Source organism: Diceros bicornis, chromosome 10, assembly GCF_020826845.1.
Source record: "Diceros bicornis minor isolate mBicDic1 chromosome 10, mDicBic1.mat.cur, whole genome shotgun sequence".
In the NCBI taxonomy this organism is placed as follows: domain Eukaryota; kingdom Metazoa; phylum Chordata; class Mammalia; order Perissodactyla; family Rhinocerotidae; genus Diceros; species Diceros bicornis.
In genome coordinates this window covers 50,582,015-50,602,007 of record NC_080749.1, presented here as the reverse complement: position 1 = coordinate 50,602,007, position 19,993 = coordinate 50,582,015, and the positions used below count along the sequence as shown (strand labels likewise).

At 38.7% G+C, this 19,993-nt stretch overlaps 1 protein-coding gene across 4 annotated transcripts; it reads left to right on the top strand.

The window, feature by feature from the left end:
• The first annotated feature begins 1,311 nt into the window (after window positions 1-1,311).
• Window positions 1,312-18,163, top strand: SPC25 (SPC25 component of NDC80 kinetochore complex). Of its 4 annotated transcripts, none has more exons than XM_058549191.1 (7): window positions 1,312-1,415; window positions 2,237-2,389; window positions 2,490-2,555; window positions 10,348-10,494; window positions 11,833-11,937; window positions 15,744-15,842; window positions 17,880-18,163. In XM_058549191.1, exons 2-7 carry the CDS (start codon window positions 2,251-2,253, stop codon window positions 18,002-18,004), a joined length of 681 nt encoding a protein of 226 aa, XP_058405174.1. In that variant the 5' UTR covers window positions 1,312-1,415; window positions 2,237-2,250; the 3' UTR covers window positions 18,005-18,163. The 4 variants fall into 4 exon arrangements, with proteins under 4 accessions (XP_058405174.1, XP_058405175.1, XP_058405177.1 ...); XM_058549192.1 differs by having other exon boundaries at window positions 1,334-1,424; XM_058549194.1 differs by lacking the exon at window positions 1,312-1,415 and adding an exon at window positions 1,454-1,472.
• The last annotated feature ends 1,830 nt before the right edge of the window (window positions 18,164-19,993 follow it).

The following is a 19,993-nucleotide window of genomic DNA, read 5'->3' as shown; positions in this document are numbered from 1 at the left end:
CAAGGAAGATCAGCCCTGAGCTAACATCCATGCCAATCCTCCTCTTTTTGCTGAGGAAGACTGGCCCTGGGCTAACATCTGTGCCTATCTTCCTCCACTTTACATGGGATGCAGCCACAGCATGGCTTGACAAGCGGTGCCTCAGTGCGTGCCCAGGATCTGAACTCGGGCCACCAGCAGCAGAGCGGGCACACTTAACCACTACGCCATGGGGCGGCCGGGTACTGCCTTTTAATGTTTCTGTTTTTATTTACATGGTCAAAAACAGAATCAGGAAATTTTGGAAGTGTTAATATGAGAAGCCAATAAACAGTAATATTCCAGCCACTTCCCAATGAAGAGTTATTAAGTGATGAGAAATATGCTGGGTATTTATCCAAAGAACATGAACATATGAATGTGTAAAGATATATGCACCCCTATGTTCATTGCAGCATTAGTCACAATAGCCAAGATTTGGAAGCAACCTAGGTGCCCACCAAGGGATTAATGGATAAAGAAGATGTGGTATATATACACAATGGAATACTACTCAGCCATAAAAAAATGAAATCTTGCCATTTGCACAACATAGATGGACCTTGAGGATATCATGCCAAGTGAAATAAGTCAGAGGGAGAAAGTCAAATACAGTATGATCTCACTCATAAATAGAAGATAAAAACAACAAAAAAACAAACATATACAGACAGAGATTGGATTGGTGGTTACGGGAAGGGGGGAGAGAAGAGGGGGAAAGACATGATTAGCTACATGTGTATGGTGATGGATGATAATTAGTCTTTGGGTAGTGAACATGATGTAATCTACACAGAAACTGAAATATAATGATGTACCTGAAATTTATATAATGTTATAAGCCAATGTTACCTCAATAAAATATATATATATAAAATATATAAATGATGAGACACAGATTAAACAATGGTATTTTTATTCACTTTATTATTTTTAATTAGCTTTATTTAAGCTATGGGTAGTATCAAAAAAGAGGGTATATACTTGGCCACAGAATATAATTAAAGTCCAACATTTATATTTGTTGCAGAACCTTTATTTGAAACTGATGAATGGCCTGTCCTGGGGCTAGTCCTCCAGGAACTATTAATACTTCCCTAAGACAAGATGAGAATCGGCTGTCTCTCAGACAGAACTACAAGTCCCAGAAGGCGCTTTTCCCTATCTTTTTCGCGAGAATCCCGGAGGGCTACATCAACCAATCCCTTCATGGAGAGCGTGTGCTATCAGCCAATCAGAAGGCGAATGGGCGCCTGGAGGCGGGAGGCGGAAGGCGCCCTAGATTTGAAATACGAAAGTTGGCGCGGCTGCTGGAGCTGGGTCTGGAGGCGGATTGCCAGCTGCGGTCGGTTCGAGTCTTGTGGGGAAGGCTGCGGGGCTTAGGCCTGCCGGAGACGGTGAGGGAGGTGGGAGCTGAGCTGAGCCCCTTGACCCGCTTGTCGCGATAGGGAAAAGTGGGTTTGGGGGCAGAATGTGTGTTTTCGCGCGCGACGTCTGTGAAATGTGCGTCTTGTTGCTGTTTGGGCGGCTGGGCCTCGCGGGGTGGGCGGCGGCGAGGCTGTGGGGTTTTGTGTTTCACCGAACGAGATGTATGTGGCCCTCCTGGGAAGATTTTAGGTCGTTGGGAAAGTTTTAGAGTTACAGAGAACGGGTGGGACCTGGAGTCTTACAGGACATCTTTTAGAGGAGAACACTGAAGCCTAGAGAGTGGAGGTGACTTGTACAGGTCCTGGACTAAACCCACTAACCTCCCACTCCGGTCTCCATTTTACTGCTACCTTTCTTGATCTGGGATGAGCGGGAGAGGCAGGGTAGATGTGTGGGGTCTTATCGTATGGGAGGGGCCGGCCACCTAGGGCCTGGCGATCCAAGCTGCACTTGAAAGGATCAGAGTTGGAAGGGGCCTTAGAAGTCACCAGTTTTACTTGTGGGAAAACGGAGTTAAAATCATTTTCCCAGGGTCATAGAGTGTGTAAGTGTCCTCTGCAGTTACACTACTGATGGATTCCTAGGAGGTGAGTGTTTCCTGAATTCTTCCTGCACCTTAACCATACATAGTTAGGTCCAGGTGGTTTGATCTGCTTTGGAATATCTAGAGTTAAAAGTAAATTGCTAACCATTTTCTAGCAAAGGTCAACTGCCAAAATACATGTGATTGGAATATGTGGCTGATATAATTTTAATAACTTAAAAAATACAATGTATGTCCTTTTCATAGCATTGTCTTACAAAATGGTAGAGGACGAACTGGCGCTATTTGATAAAAGCATAAGTGAATTCTGGAATAAATTCAAAAACACTGTCAGTGACACCTCCTGTCAGATGGTGGGACTAAGAGATACCTACAAGGACTCCATTAAAGCATTTGCAGGTACCTAAAGTTAACTTGTAACGTGCTGTTTTTGTTGTTCTTGTTTGTTTTTAGTGTTATTTCAGCTGAACTGGAACTTAAATTTCAATTTATCTTTCAGAAAAGCTGTCTGTGAAATTAAAGGAAGAAGAACGAATGGTTGAGCTGTTTGTGGAATATCAAAATCGTATGTGACAAACTATAGACCACAGAGTTTATTTAGATTAAACATTTTTATGAAATCCCTCATACAAATAAAACAATATATACACACACACATACATGCATATATAAAAAGTAATAAACGTTTTTGTATCCACAACCTAGCTTAAGAAATAGAACATCCCATGTTATTCCTTCCTCTTCTCCCACCTTCCAAACCTAACCTATCAATATTTTGTTTAGTATAGGGTTTTTGAATGTTATATAAATGGCATCATTTTGTATGTATTCTGTCTCTTTCTTCACTCAGTGTTATCCTTGTGAGATTCATCCGTGCTGATGTGTAAATGCTAGTATTTTTTTTTTGTGAGGAAGATCAGCCCTGAGCAAACATCCATGCTAATCCTCCTCTCTTTGCTGAGGAAGACCGGCCCTGAGCTAACATCTATTGCCAATCCCCCTCCTTTTTTTCCCCTTTTTCTCCCCAAAGCCTCAGTAGATAGTTGTATGTCATAGTTGCACGTCCTTCTAGTTGCTGTATGTGGGACGCCGCCTCAGCATGGCCGGACAAGCAGTGCATCGGTGTGCACCTGGGATCCGAACCCGGGCCGCCAGTAGCAGAGCGCGCGCACTGAACTGCTAAGCCACGGGGCCGGCCCCTAAATGCTAGTATTTTTTAAAAAACAAGTTTGTTTTCCCATTGGAAATCACCGATGGGGGTTTGAAAAGCTGGAGTTCTCTCAGCTTTTTGGGGGCAGAGTTAGTACTCTGACAGTTTTTATCTCCATATTTTTACTACTCTTCTTGCCTTCTCATTTCTACCACTCTCTAGGTTGTCCCAAGTGGATCAGCACTTTTTATTGAGTTCTTACACACAGACCACAGACTTGTGGCCACAGGTCAGGTTCCACTGTAGATACTAAATTTAGCCGCACCATGTTTTAAACACTATTAAATTGAAATGGCCTTACATGGGGCATGTGTTCTTTAATTTGCCACAGTCCCTGATAGTTTCTTTTGCTTTGCTTTGCCCACCTTACTCGTTGTCTGGCCCCTGAGGGCATTTGATTTTGTATCCCCTGGTTATTATGCTAGACTTTTACCCATGTTTACTTTCTAAGCTGCCCTGAAGCTTCCATAGCCTTTTACTGCCTCTCTCCTCCCCTCTGTAACCATAAGCAGGAAGGAAAACCAGTTTTGTTTGTGCTCGCGCATGTGTGTGTGTGTGTGTGTGTGTATGAGTGATGCTGAGTTTGGGTCCTTTAAATACTCTTGGTTTGTAGAATCCCTAGGGATTAGAAAATTAAGTTTGAAACTCAATTTTTACTACCATGAGTCTCAAAGAATGCTCTTAAAGGTTATCTGTAGTGTGAAGATGTGCTCTAAATAGTCTAAAATCTAAAAGCATTCTCAATTATTTTTCTTAAATCAATTTATACTTGAACAGAAATATAATTTACCTAAATTTAATTAATTCAATGAACATTTGACTGCCACATGCCAAGCACTGAGGAGATAGCAATGCATAAGGTATAATCTATACACTGCTCACAATTTCATGGAAGATGCAGATGGGGAAACCACAATTAAAATACATTGTAATAGTTGCTGTAATAAGAATGGGTGCTGAGTGAGCGCTAAACCTGGAGGGCTTGATTTTTTCAGTGAGGATTGCAGAATATTTAACAGCTAACCCCTACCTTATATACCATGTGCCAGGCCTTGTTCTAAACTCTTTACATATGGTGACTCATTGAATCCTCACAATAGCCCTAGGAGTTATAGTTAATGTTTTTTTGTTTTGTTCTTTTTTGTGAGGAAGATGAGCCCTGAGCTAACATCCAATGACAATCCTCTTCTTTTTTTGCTGAGGAAGATTGGCCCTGGGCTAAGACCTGTGCCCATCTTCCTCTATTTTATATGGGATGCTGCTACAGCATGGCTTGACAAACGGTGCGTTGGTGCGCGCCCAGGATCCGAACCTGCGAACCCCGGGCCACCAAAGCAAAGCGTGTGCTGGGCCGGCCCTGTGGCTTGGCGGTTGGGTGCACGCGCTCCACTGCTGGCGGCCTGGGTTCGGGTCCCGGGCGCGCACCGACGCACCGCTTCTCCGGCCGTGCTGGGGCCGTGTCCCACATGCAGCAGCTGGGAGGATGTGCAGCTATGACATGCAACTATCTACTGGGGCTTTGGGGGGAAAAAATAAATAAATAAAATCTTAAAAAAAAAAAAAAAAAAAGCAGAGCGTGCGCATTTAACCACCTTGCCACTGGGCTGGTCCCGTATAGTTACCGTTGTAATCCTGCCTTATAGATGAGGAAATAGGCACAGAGAGGCGACGTAAATTGCTCAAGGTCAGACAGCTGGTAATCAACAGAAACATTTGAATGTGCAGTCTGACTAGACCACATGACCCTAGAGAAGGTCACATAGAGGAAGGCTGGAGAAACCCATCAGGTTCAGTGCTATATTCTACAAGAGGGAACAGCATATGGAATGGGGCAGAAACACAAGAGCTTGGGAGTTCTGGGATGACTAGAGTACAGTGTGAATGGGGAGCAGCAGAGAAATGGGTGTCAGACGATGAACTACATTATATGTTGGGCAGAGCAGGTTAGGCTTTGTTCTTCAGGAGATTAGGGAGTCGCTACAGGATTTTAACCTGGAAAATGCTATGGGATTTGTATTTCAGAAGAAGCCTTGTGGCAGTGTCGTGCACAATAAACGGGAGTGAGATGGTGGGCCATAGAGACTAGTTAGAGGAACAAGGTAGTGCAGTAGTTCAGGTAAAGAATGGGGAATGGCATGGGCCAGTGACAGCTCTGAGGAGGTAAACTCATGACCGATGGCTTGGATGTGAGGGTGTGATGTGTCTAGGATGATTCCTTTCTTCTGACTTGGACTACAGGTCAGTGGTGATACATTTACTGAGTGAGGGATTAGAAGAGGAGGAGCATGTTTTCAGGGGTGGGAGGGAAATGTAGATGGGTTCAGTTTTAAATGTGTTGAGTGAATATGCCAAGTTATTGTGCTGTGGGCTTTGCAGATGGAGCTGTCTGGTGGGCAATGGATCTGGAGGCCAGCCAGGAAAGAAGTCTTTGCTGAAGATAGAGATTTGGGAGTCGTTAGTGTATTTTTGGGGTTGAAGCTCTGGAAGAATGTGTAGAGTGAAGGAAGATGGCCTAGGATAGTAGTTAATATATACTGAGTTTTTACTGTGTGCCAGGTACTGTGCAAAAACTTGACATGCACCATCTCTTTCGATTTTCATATCAGTTCTCCAAAGTAGGTCTTCTTATTCCCATTTTACTGAGGAGATTACCAACTCAGAGAGATTGTGATTTTTTTTTCCAGGTCATCAGATTGACTCAAGAGGCCTTGCTTACGCACGTTACATTTCCTATCTATAATTTGAAAGAGAGGTAAATGGAAAGGACCAGGAAAGGCAGAATTAGAAACTGGAGAGCAGAGGAAGTAAGAGAGAAGGCAGAAACTAGAAAAAGAAAGAACCACAGAGGTTCTTGCAGAACAGAGGATGTTGTCGACACTGGGAAGTCACAGATATATCCAATAAAATAAAACTAAAGGCTCTCTGTATATTTAGTCATTTGGAAGAAAATGACCTACAGTGAGAGCCAGTTTTGGTGGAGTGTTGTGGGCAAAGGTCCCTTTGGAGTTAGGAGATGAAGTAGTAGTGTGGAATGCTTTCAGGAAGCTTAAAAGGAAGAGATGGTAGCTGCATTGGGACAGAGTGACACGGGTGAACTTTTTCTTTCATTTTTAAGGTGTCCATCTTAAAATGAGCATGTTTATTTGCTGCAGGACAGAAGTCAGAGGGAAAGTACATGTTGAAAAAAGCAGGGGATAGGGCCGGCCCGGTGGCGCGAGCGGTTAAGTGCGCGCGCTCCGCTGCGGCAGCCCGGGGTTCGCTGGTTCGGATCCCGGGCGCGCACCGACGCACTGCTTGGTAAGCCATGCTGTGGCGGCGTCCCATATAAAGTGGAGGAAGATGGGCACCGATGTTAGCCCAGGGCCGTCTTCCTCAGCAAAAAAAAAGAGGAGGATTGGCGGATGTTAGCTCAGGGCTGATCTCCTCACAAAAAAAAAAAAAAGCAGGGGATAATTAGGAAGATAGAGGAAAAGGAATCCGGATTAGCCTTGGATTTGAGGAGCTGCTGTTACTGTGGCAGGAGAGAACATACCGATAAAGATACAACATGGGGGGCCAGCCCGGTGGCGCAAGGAGTTAAGTGCACGTGCTCCGCTGTGGTGGCCCAGGGTTCGCCGGTTCGGACCCCGGGCATGCACCAACGCACTGCTTGGCAAGCCATGCTGTGGCGGCGTCCCATATAAAGTGGAGGAAGATGGGCACGGATGTTAGCCCAGGGCCAGTCTTCCTCAGCAAAAAAAGAGGCGGATTGGCAAATGTTAGCACAGAGCTGATCTCACACACACAAAAAAAAAGATACAATGTGGAAGTAGAGAAGATGGAGGGAGCTCATTCAATTCTCACCACGTATTTGTTGAGTGGCTACTCTGTGCCAGGTACGCTTCTAGGAAGATAGAGAGCAAATTAGCAGAGTAGAGAACAGATTAGCCAAAAATTCTGGCCCACCTGGAGCGTCTGTTCCTTCCATTTATCACAAGGAGGAAAACCATCTATTGAAAGTGAGAGGTATCTACTATGGGCCAAGCTCTTCAATGATCTTAAATCCTGAAGTCTGTACAAGACAGAGATTATTCCTGTTTTGCAGATGAAGAATTTGAGGCTCACTGACTTTAGGAAATTTGCCTAAGGTCATACATTTCGTAGACAGAAGATCTAAAATTGTAGCCAAAATGTCTGTGCTCTTTCCAGTGTACCTCACTGACCTTTCTACGTGGAAGGAAAGCATGAGGGAGGGTTCCTATGGTGAGCAGCAGTGAAAGTTTGAGCTATCGGCCCTGGAGAAGAAAAGAGACAGCTAACTATATACTCATAAAATAATAGGCACACAGTATCGAGGGCCCTTACATTTGTATTGGCACAAATCCACACAGTTCTTCAAATGTTAGAATAAAAACACATTTATGGTATTTGTGCGTGTGTGTGTGTGTGTGTGTGTGTGTGTGTGTGTATGAGGAAGATCAGCCCTGAGCTAACATCCATGCCAATCCTCCTCTTTTTTGCTGAGGAAGACTGGCCCTGGGCTAACATCTGTGCCAATCTTCCTCCACTTTATGTGGGACACTACCACAGCATGGCCTGATAAGCGGTGCATCGATGTGCGCCCGGGATCCGAACCCCGGGCCGCCAGCAGGGGAGCGCGCGCTACGCCGCGGGCGGGCCCCACATTTATGGTATTTATGTATCACCTAATAGTTTAAAACTTTTCACATTATAATTGGATACTCTAACCCTGTGAGGTAAATAAGTGGGGCAGCCATTATTATCCCCATTTTACAAATGAGGAAAACAGTCCCTGAAGTTGTGATTTGACCAAGGTCCTTGGGTAACAACTGAGGAGACTGATTGGAAGTGAGACCTTTTGACTTTAATCTGCATCTCTTTTGCAGTACGAGTCTATGTAATTTCCTTTAAAAAGTATAATTTTTCTTCCTAGTAATTCTGATGTTTATTTTTAAATTATATTGGATATAATATATAATCATGTCCAAATTATTGAAAAATACAGAAAAGTAAACATTAAATATAAACTATATTAATTAAATATAAATATAAATAAAAAATATTACCTGTAATGTTGAGAACCACATTTAACAAAATGACTTTCTAGTTTTTATTTTTTCTATGCTATGTAGTTTTTCTGAAGATAATTGTGTTCATGGTATCTATATAACTTTATATCTTTTTTTTCCTTTGTATAATTTTTTTTTCCTTTATCCACATTGAGAGTATTTTCCCACATTACTAAATTCTTTGAAAATATATTCCACCTTATTGATATACCATATTTACCTAGTTTATTTACATATTAGACATTTAGGATGTTTTCAGTTTCTCACCATTATAAATAACACTGAAAATAATTTTTTATATACAAATATTTGCACACATCTTGTTTTGGGGTAACTTTGTAAAAATGAAATTACTGCATCAAGGGACATGAATATCCTTAAGACTTGTTTTTCAATGTCAAAAATATCTTCCACAAGGACTCTCATATTTTGCATTCTTCTCGACGCTAGCTATTATCTTTGTAAACATTGTTGTAATAAATGAAAATTGGCATGTTGTTGCTTTATTTGCATTTCTGTGATTGCTGCTGAGGTTAAATTATCTTTCATATTTATCAACCATCTACAGTCTGTGTGTCCTCTGTGTATTCCTTTGTTTTTTTCCTAAGAATTTATATTTATGTCTTCTTTAGATAAGAATAGTAACCCATTGTTGGGGGAGGATAGTTTAATGGTCAAAAGCATGGCCTTTGCAGTCAAGACCTGAGTTTGAATCCAGGTCTTAACTGTTTGTTGCGTCCTAGCAAAGAAAGCTTTGGGCAAGTGACTGAGCTGCTGAGTCTTTTTCCTCTTCTTTTAAACAAGAGACTAAGACCTACATAATAGTATTATTGTGAAACGTAAGTAAATCTATATAAATATAAGGTGTTGAACAAAGTACCTAGCATATAGTAGAGTTTTATGCTTATTTGAATCAAATATGAATTTTTTCACCTGCATGTTAATTTTAAGTAGCCAGTATATGCCTTTCTCTTTGATTTCTTTTTGTCTTTGAGTAAATAGATCTTTCCCCGTAGAGTCAGTTTGTTTTCACAGATCCTGCCTTTTAGGTTTTGTAAGATTTCATTTTATATTTAAATATTTAATAAATATGGAGTTTATTTTGGATTTTAGCACTGTTTAGGGAACAATCTACCTGTTAACTTATGATATTTCATTGATCATATTAATTTCCTAAAGGTACCAACATTTGGGAATGTCTTTTATGTCTAACTGAGCTCTACATTAGTTGTTCAACTATTACCCCACTATTGTATCAATAGCGTCAGAATCACAGATATTAAATCTAATAGGGCAAGTCTCTTTCCTTGTTATCTTTTTTTACCATATTTTCTTAACTGTCCTCACCTGTGTATTCGTCAGATAAATTTTATAATTACTTTTGTTAGATCCTCCCTTTTCTTTCCTCCAGATTCCATTGGGACTATACTAGACGTAAAAGTGAATTTGGGAAATATTGACATCTTTATAATATTTAGAAGCATAAAATGTCTCTTGTATGTCCAGGTCAAATATGTCTCGGACGAGTTTTGCATTTTTTTTCATACAGAGCTTACGTATTTCTTGATCTAGATTATTCCTCAATGTTTTATTTGTTACCAGTGTAAATGAGGTTTCCCACTTCCTTCCTCCCTGCCTCCCAGCCTCTCTTCTTCCTTTACTTTCTCTCTTTTTGGTATGTTCCGGAATCGTTTATATAGCAATAGAATTAGTTGTTTCTTCAAGGCACTGTAAAGCCATCTTCTAGAGTTTGTCGTCTTTGCTGGTGGGTTTATTTATGTTCTTATTTGGAGGTGAGAGCTGCAAGGGTCACGATCTTCTGATTTTCTGTTTCTTGGTTTAGTTTGATATTCTCATTTTAAAAAGCATTTTTGTCTCATTTTTATTTGCAAAGATAAATAGGAAAGAACAGATTAAGAGTTTTTTCTTTTCAATTTTTGAATCATTAGGAAACACTTATCAATTAAAACATTCTTTATTATCTTATGAAAGTCAATATTTTGGTCTTTTTTTAATCTTAGATTCATATCAGAGAGCAAAGCATATATATTATAGCTGATACTTTGTGCTTCTTACAGAGATCCGCAGGCAGAATAAGCTCATTCAAGAAAAAAAAGATAACTTGTTAAAGTTGATTGCTGAAGTAAAAGGCAAGAAGCAGGAATTGGAAGTACTGACTACAAATATCCAGGATCTTAAGGAAGAATATGCTAGGAAGAAGGAAAGTAAGTTTCCAGTGTACACATATTTAAAACATTAATCTAAATTTCAACATAGTGATGGTTCACAATTATTATGTGTATCTCGCCTTCTCTCCAGTGTCTCAGGGGCATAGCCAGCCACTCATCTCTGCAAAGTGTCTGTGAAGTTAGCCAAGTGGGTTTTATTTTCTGTTTTACTTAAAGGTTCTTTTGATTTCTAATATAACCAGAGAATAATGAGATTGATATGGGAGTTTAGTTAAGCAGAGTGGGAGATGGTTTCACTAAATAAGATTTGCCTGGGAGAAGCCATAGTGTAATTTATGCAGCGAATTTATTGATCACACATTCTCTGCCAGGAACTATTAAACAAGCTTTTATGCTGCAAAGCCTCTTTGTCTAAAAAACTTTCATGTTCAAATGAGTGCTTTCTTTAGAAAGGAGCCTTGTTTGCCCACAGAGTAATCAATTCTCAAATCACTTGAAAATAGCAGTTTATTTTGTTAATGCTTTTTCTTATAGAGTTTGCATGCAAGTCTACATTATTTTTCTCATCTGCTATGTGCTACTTAGGGAATACTGTGCTGACTTAAAAAAAAATCTAAACTAGCATGAAATAAGGCTGACTTCTTGTGAGAAATAGTTATGTTTAAAAGAATAGAATATTTTTCCAGTGAAGCAATTGGTATATTCTTGGCTAACTAAAAAAAGCAAAATAGTGTAAAGAAGTCTTTCTATTTCTCTGCTGACTAGGTTTGTACTTCATAGATTGGCTTAAGATTCAGTCATCAGGCAAAAGGCTAGACTTGTACTTCATTGACTGGCTAGCCATCCAGTCATCAGCCATGTCCAATTTCACCAGTCCTTACAAACAGGATATTCTTGTCCTTACTGACTTCTTGGAATGTTGGTGGTTTGGTCCAGTTTGGAAGATGAAACAAGACGTGCAAGGCGATTCCAGTGAAATGGCTGCTCTGGCTCTATTTTAATATGGCTCCACTCATGTCATCTTTCACAGTGAGCTAACCAGAAAAAGCAAAATAGTATAAAGGAAGTCTTTTGATTTCTCTGCTAGCCATGCAAATTCTTTGCCTATTTATTCATGCTACTACATAATAAAATAGGACAAAACTTATTCCTCTCACTACCTGTTCATATTTTCATGCAGTTTTTTCCTTCCAATTTGAACGAACAGAAGCCCCTTTTGCTAATTGGTAGAGATAGAAACTGAATAAATGTAAGCAGATTCATTTGGCTGGCATCATTTTTATAGTTGTTTTCAACTTTTTAAAAATTAATTAAATGAGCACTAATTATTATTTAAGATATTTGATACTGTGTGTGTGTGTTTTTGAATCATAGCTATTTCCACTGCTAACAAAGCTAATGAGGAGAGGTTGAAAAGGCTACAGAAATCTGCAGACTTGTATAAAGATCGACTTGGACTAGAAATTCGAAAAATTTATGGTAAGTATATTAATGGAATAGGAGATTAGAAAAATATGTCTTTTCTTAAATAGAGGAGAATTTTAAAAATATTTTCAGCTAAAATAATGACTACATTGGGGCCGGCCCGGTGGCGCAAGTGGTTAAGTGCGCGCGCTCCGCTGTGGCGGCCTGGGGTTCGCTGGTTCGGATCCCGGGCGCGCACCAACGCACTGCTTGGCAAGCCATGCTGTGGCGGCGTCCCATATAAAGTGGAGGAAGATGGGCACAGATGTTAGCCCAGGGCCGTCTTCCTCAGCAAAAAAAAGCGGAGGATTGGCGGATGTTAGCACAGGGCTGATCTCCTCACAAAAAAAAAAAATAAAAAAAAAATAAAAAAATAATGACTACATTATTAACTTTTTTAGAAGATAGGAAAAAGTTACAAAATTTTTACCACCCTAACATGATCACTGATGTCTTAGTTATTTATCCAGTATTTTAATAAATGTATTTTAGGCATAGTTGCCTACATGCAAATAATTTTTGTTGCTTGTTCTTACTAGCATTGTATGATTAGCATTTGTCAGTTGCTATAGCCTTCATAATGGTAATTTTAAAAAGGTGATGTAATAATTCATTCCATTAATGTAGCATAATTTATTCAATCTTTTATCTGTTATTTAACACTTACATTGCTTCTAACCTAACATTTGTATTCTGCCAGTTTTTCAGTTTTAGAAATACTACAGTGAACATAGACTTCTCCATTTCTTTTGTATAATTTCCATGGAATTCATAGAAACAAAATACTGGGTTAAAGCATGTGAATATTTTTATGGCTATTACCTATATTTGTGCTAATTTACAGCAGTACCCATTATGTTAGGAGTCCCCAAGATCACCCTCAAGTTTGGTGATTCACTAGAAAGATTTATAGGACTCAGCGTATAGTCATATTCATGACTAGGATCTATTGAAGTGAAAGGATACAAAAAAAAATCAACCAAAAAATAAAAAAGGCACCCAGGGCAAAGTCTGGAGGAAACAGACTTCTCAGGCACAAGTTTTCAAGTGTCCTCACTCAGTGGGGTCACACAGGATGTGCTTAATTCCTTCAGTATCTAATTGTGACAATACGTGTAAAGTGTTGTCTACCAGGGATGCTCATTAGACTCCGGAAGCTTGTGCTGGTTTTCCCTGGACTTCACCCTATGAGTCTTTTCCCTTTGCTGATTTGCTTTATCCTTTCTCTGTAAGAAATTGTAGCCCTGAGCACAACCATATGCTGAGTCCTATGAGCCTCCTGGTGAATCCTCAAAGCTGGGGTAGTCTTGAGGACCTCCAACACACCAGCCAAGGACCAACCTTGCAAGCAGGGCTTTCTAAGGTTCCAAGGATGGCAGTCTCAGGCTTGCTATGTTAACTCTTTTATGATACCTGTCTAGAATGTAAAGAGTACCCATTTCATTGTAGCCTTGCCAGAATTATAGTTTTCTAAAATTCATTTGTTTTATTTTTGGCAGTTGACTAGATATAATTGAAACTTTTTAAGAATGCATTTATTTGATTATTAATGAAAAGGTGACTATTTTTTTCCATTTGTTTACTAATTATATTTCTTTCTTTGATTGTCTGTTTGGGCCCTTTGTTCATATATCTATTAGTCTTGGTCTTTTTCCTATGTGTTGGAATGAATTTTTAATAAAAAATATTATCCTTTTGATTAGAGGAGGATATAAGATCCAACTCTGAACTTTTGATCCATTGGACTCTTAGTACGTATTCACTGTCATCCTGAGGCACTTTTTGTTTAGTTTTGTTTCAAAACCAGTTTGGCTTTTTTGGTTTTTTGTGTTTTTTTTGGCAAGGATGATTGGCCCTAAGCTAACATCTATTGCCAGTCTTCCTCTTTTTGTTTAAAGAAGATTGTCCCTGAGCTGACATCTGTGCCAGTCTTCCTCTATTTTGTATGTGGGACGCCACCACAGCATGGCTTAAGGAGCGGTGTGTAGGTTCGCACCCGAGATCCAAACCTGTGAACCCCAGGCTGCTAAAGCGGAGTGTGCGAACTCAACCACTACGCCACTGGGCCGGCCCCTCAAAATCAGTTTTAAAGGTTTAAAATTATATTTAGATTTAAAATAGAACTTGCTCATAGCCCTCAAAGTCAGAAAATAATGTTTAAAAAAAAAAACAATCCAAATTAAACCCTTTTTGCCTAACTGAATATCTTATAAAATCTTTTTTTCTTGGCATGCATCCTTCCCATTACTGTTAACAGTTTAAAAAAATCTAGTGTACTGACATAATTATTTCATCTTGAATTTAAATGCAAGACAATTTTTTCAAAGTTTCAGAAGACTTCGTTTTATAATTAAAAGCATTTTTTATGAGATTCCCTAATTTTTTATGCTGTATTTTAGTTTTTATTTAAAACTAAAATGCACGTGAATTTCTACTTTGTGGCTGTCATTTTGAATTTCTACCAGGCATTTACTACTTTGGGAGCATTTGGAGGTCTTTTGGAAAATAGGCATTAAGTCCAGACAACTATGTAGAAAAGTGAAATTAAACTTGTTCGACAAAACATTCTATTTATTTATGGCAAAATATATATGACATAGAATCTGCCATTTTAACTAATTTTTATTGTACAATTCAGTGGCATTAATTACATTCACAATGTTATACATCACCACTATTTCCAGAATTTTTCATCACCACAAACAGAAGCAGTATCCATTAAATAATAACTCTCCATTCCCCTCTCCCTCCAGCCCCTGATAACCTCTAATCTACTTTCTGTCTCTATGAATTTGCCTAATCTAAGTATTTCATATAAGTTGAATCATACAATATTTATCCTTTTGTGTCTGTCTTATTTCACTTAGCATAATATTTTCAAGGTTCATCCATGTTGTAGCGTATATCAAAAGTCCATTCTTTTCTATGACTGAATAATATTCCACTGTATATATACACATTTCGTTTATCCATTCACCTGTTGGTGAACATTGGGTTATCGCCTGTGGCTGCCGTGAATAATGCTGATATGAACATTGGTGTACAGTTATCTGAGTCTCTATCTTCAATTCTTTTGAGTGTATACCTAGGAATGGGATTGCTGGGTCATATTGTAATTCTTTATTTAAACTTTTTGAGGAATGCCAAACTATTTTCCACAGCTGTAGCACCATTTTACATTCCCACCAGCAATGTACAAGGGTTCTAATCTCTCCACATCTTCACCAACACTATTATTTTCTTTTCTTTTTTTTGTTTTGTTTTGTTATAGCCATCCTAGTAGGTGTGAAGTGGTATCTCATTGTAGTTTTGGTTTGCATTTCCTTAGTGATTAGTGATGCTGAGCATCTTTTCGTGTACTTTTTGGCCATTTGTATCTGTTCTTTGGAGAAATGCCTATTCAAGTCCTTTGTCCATTTTTGAATTGGGTTGTTTTTCTTTTTGTTCAGTTGTAGGAGTGTTTTATATTTCTTATATGTTAAACTCATATGAGATATATAATTTGCAAATATTTTCTCTCATTCTGTGGGTTATCTTGTTACTCTCTTGGTAGTGTCCTTTGAAGGACAAAAGTTTTTAATTTTGATGAAGTTCAATTTATCTTTTTTTTTCTTTTGTTGCTTGTGCTTTTTGTGCCATATTTAAACTACAATGCATTTTAAAACTAATTTGTAACTTGTACCTTTGGAGACGCTGGTTAAGTGATATATATGTAGTGGTGTAGATATTGATCAGAGACAGAGGTAAGAAAACTCATCTCCATTGAAAGCTTGGCACAATAAAATATTCTCATATTAAATAATTTAATCTCTTTTTTTCAGGTGATAAATTGCAGTTTATATTCACTAATATTGACCCTAAGCATCCTGAGAGCCCATTTATGTTTTCCCTGCACCTAAATGAAGCAAGGGACTATGAAGGTATGTACTCCTATCTCTTAACTGGTATTTAAGATTGGCATCCCAAAATGTTATTTGAATCAGAATATAAAGTATTATGAAGGAAAGTAATAGTCCCACAAGCTATTGCTCTCTTTTTCCAGTCTTGCTTCTTGGGACATTGTCTTCTAAAGGCTCTGAGTAAGTTTTGATTTATAGATATTATCTAGGGCCTTAATAAATAACTTCTCTTTAGGATAGCACAGTGCTACAGTGGCTGAAAAGTCTAAAAGACAAAAGATCACTGAATTTCATATGCAAGTATGAATTAACCTTCGAGAGAACTTAAAACAAGGCTAAAGCTATAAAGGATATGACTGCCTAAATGTGAATATTATAATTTATCCAAGTAGGTGATTTTAAAATTAAATGTTAAATCATCAGAAAGTGATAATTTATTTTCCCAAAAATAAAAAAAATTGTACCATCCTGAAAATCCCACATACTGATAATTTAGCTTAGTTACTGATTCCGCAGCAGGCCAGAGGTCTTTAATGTATGGGGAATATATATGATTGGTAATAATGTGACTGAGAAGAGAATGGAAATATATTTATCTCTTTTTTATTCTTCTAATGCCCCTTTTAAAGTAATCCTTAATTTATTGGAGTTCAGAAAAATGGTTCTCAGCTCTTTATACCTCTGTTCTCATCTTAAAGCATTTATAACAGACAGGCGCTCAGGGGCACTGCTGAGTTCACTCCCTGATATGCCCTAGTGACTCAATTCCTGTTTTTTTTTTTTTTTTTTTTGTGAGGAGGACTAGCCCTGAGCTAACATCCGATACCAATCCTCCCCTTTTTTCTTGAGGAAGACTGGCCCTGGGCTAACATCCGTGCCCATCTTCCTCTACTTTATATGGGATGCCGCCACAGCATGGCTTAACAAGCGGTGCATCGGTGCTCACCCGGGATCCGAACCTGCGAACCCCGGGCCACCGCAGTGGAGTGCACGCACTTAACTGCTGCACCACCGGGTGGCCCCTCAATTCCTCTTCTACTGGAACTTATATTTTAGGAATCTAATTCAAGTACAGATGTTTTTTTCTCTCTAGGTAAATATCTTCTAATCTAATGAGGGCTAAATTTTAAAAAGCAAACCCAAAAAACCCTCTTACCTAGCTTTTCAGTTTTCTCCAAATTGGATATCCTCTATTGTTACATAGTCTCACAGTATTTGATAGAATCTACAGTATAAATTTTGAACCCAGTGCTCTCTGCTGTTCTTTCTCTACTTTGGTCATGACCTTGCTTCCTAAGCAATCTCTACCAAAGAACTGGAAATCTGATGTGGTCGAATTTCTTCCCCTTGGGCAAGGGACAGGGTTGATGGTAGAGAAAGCTGGGTCATTCCTTTCCTTTGACCACCCTCACTGGACACTCACTCCCAGTATATACTAGCTGGTACAATTACATACGAGGGCCATATTAGTGTTTGTGACTTTGAGTCTCATTTGATTAGTAAGCCCTGTAAATACCACTTTTGGAAAAGCAATCACGTTTTCTAATGACCTCCATTTCACTTGTAAAACGAGATATTTCTCTCCATAGTGGTAAGTTATTAAGCATTGGCATTGAAAGTTGGTCTTTTTTTGATCCAATGGCCCAAAACTAGAAGTCAGACCAAAGTTTTGCAAAGAAAACTGACTGAGTTAAAAACAAAACAAAAAAACCCAACTGTTACACAGTTTAAATGGTTAAAACAAAATGTATAGAAAAGCTGATGGGAAATGGCATTCTGTTCTGTATCACTAAGATCTTCAATCCCTTGACTACCATCTGTTTAAATTTTTAAGCAAGATTGTAGTACTTAACATTTGAATATTTAGAGATGAAACAAAAGAAAGGTCCAAAAGATAGTTAGGATATGAAAATCAAGTGTATCTATCATTCTATGCTCAAAGCATTTCAATAAAATGAAATTGAAATGATTTGAATCAGATGAGAGCATTTAAATTAGAAACACTTCTCTTCCACAAAAAATCTCATTCTAACTGTCTTCTTTTTTTTCCTCTTCTAGTGTCAGATAGTGCTCCTCATCTTGAGTGCCTAGCAGAATTTCAAGAGAACGTAAGGAAGACCAACAATTTTTCGGCTTTTCTTGCCAATGTTCGGAAAGCTTTTACTGCTATGGTTTATAATTAATGTAAATAGTGTATAAAAATTGTTTATTTTTCTTTCCTGTCGTGTATCTCTTTTAAAAAGAATTTTCATTATTCATTGTCTCTAAGCCTTTTGTATTTTTGTAATGTTGCTGTGTGCTGTATTTCTTTAAATTATTTTAATTAAAATCTTAGTACAAAAAATTTATAAAGTGAAATATGTTCTTTTTAAAATGAAAGATAGTATAAAGAATATATATATTTAATGGCAGGCATGTGTAGTTTATGGCTAGCCTGGGAATGGGGATTTGTACAACCTGCACTGTGTTTCAGTGATTTCCAAGCTTTTGAAGGTCATGGATGAGTCATATTAAAAAATGAGAAGGGTGGGCCAAGCCTAGGGTTGGCAATTTTTTAAATGTATTTTGCAAAATAAATACTATCATCCTAAGATTATAAAGGAAAGAATATTTTTATCTCACACCGAGATGGATCTATAGTTAAAACAAAGGACAAACCCTCACATCAGAAGAAGGTTGGCAGTATTCTACTAAGATATCTAGAAAAGGATCTAATTTTGAAAACCCAAATTGGAAAATTTACAATGAATTTCCATTTTGTAATATTTATACTGTTTAGTTGTGGTCTGGATATAAGTTTGCCATTTTGGGAGTCTATTCCACACAGACTAGAACTCAAGTATCAACTTCTAGGATTGCGTTTTTGTCACCATGCTTTCCTTGTAAATTTGGTTGTATTTAGGTTTGCTGGCTATAATGAAAGCTACATAATACTATTTCAGGATATTGTGGAACCTAAAAGCCATGGAACAATGGCCTCCATTCCTCCAGTTCCTCTGTCTTCTCCCTGAAGTCCGGGGAAAAAGTTCAGGCCAGGTGTCTAGTTAGTGAGTAGGGAGGGAGTTTCAGAGCTCTCTGTTGCCTTTCATGCCTAGGACTTGGCTCAGGGCCCTGCTCACCATCATATAGCAGTAGCATTGATCTGAGAAGGGTGCTATGGACTGGTGGGAAGGTTTTCGCTGACCCATCCCAGTGTGCAGACCAGCTTTTAGGAACCATTGATTGGTATTATCTCTGCAAAGATAAAAGGCTAATAAACTGCCGTAGAGATTGGCTTGTGTGTTACTAACAATAATCTTATCCTATTTTAGCATGAGTTTGGCTAAAGGGAGTATTTTAACAGGGAGTACAGTGAGCAAACTATCCTGTTTTCCTAGGCATACCTTCACATTTGGCCTTATTTTTTGATATACCTACATTTAAATGAATACATAAAACCATATCAAAACCTGACTTTGGTTTTTGTGGACTTAGCTTGATTTGGAACTCAGATTATATCAGCTATTTCTTCTAGGTTTCTTAGCTGTGTCTTCTGGATTGGGGCTCCATGTGGTGGACCTCAGCAATTTCAAGCTCATCCCAATCCCTGAACCAATCACTGGTGATCAGGGGGGTAAAGTACATGCATTAGATTAGACTAGATCCCCCTGAAACCCAGTTGTGGAGGTAGATTAACGTCAACAACTGAGTTAAGAGTGGAGATGTTATAGTTCTCTAAAGGGAAAGAGAGACTAGATGTTTGAAGTGAAAAAATAGCAGATGACTACTACAGTCACTACGTATTTACTGCATTCCCTGTTTGAAAAATATCCACAAGGAACAAACATAAAACTTAAGGAAAGATCTTCATTCATTGAAACTAGAGAAAGACCATGTCTCATACCACAAACTCTTCATGATACAATGTTTTGAACCATACAGTCAGAAGGCACCAAGCATTGACGTGGCTTGCTGTAGTAAGAAATTCAGAAGGATCCTTTTCAGCTGCAAGTTAGAGAAATGAAGATTGAGAATGAGAGAATAAATGGGTAGCTCCCCACTTAGGGTCCGTTTCTCCTCAAGGACAGCCATTCTTCACTTCTTCTAACTGGAGGTGGAGTTGGGGCAAGATCTGGGAACAAGACCATGTAGCAGGCAAGTCGCAGAAGGACAGTGTAAGCACCAGCTTTGCT

What these genes read in the sequence shown, in the direction of transcription:
- SPC25 (XM_058549191.1), top strand. Translation starts at nt 2,251, where the DNA reads ATGGTAGAGGACGAACTGGCGCTATTTGATAAAAGCATAAGTGAATTC. An exon ending in CTCCATTAAAGCATTTGCAG is followed by an intron (nt 2,390 to 2,489) that starts GTACCTAAAGTT and finishes TTTATCTTTCAG; the next exon opens with AAAAGCTGTCTGTGAAATTA. An exon ending in GTTTGTGGAATATCAAAATC is followed by an intron (nt 2,556 to 10,347) that starts GTATGTGACAAA and finishes TGCTTCTTACAG; the next exon opens with AGATCCGCAGGCAGAATAAG.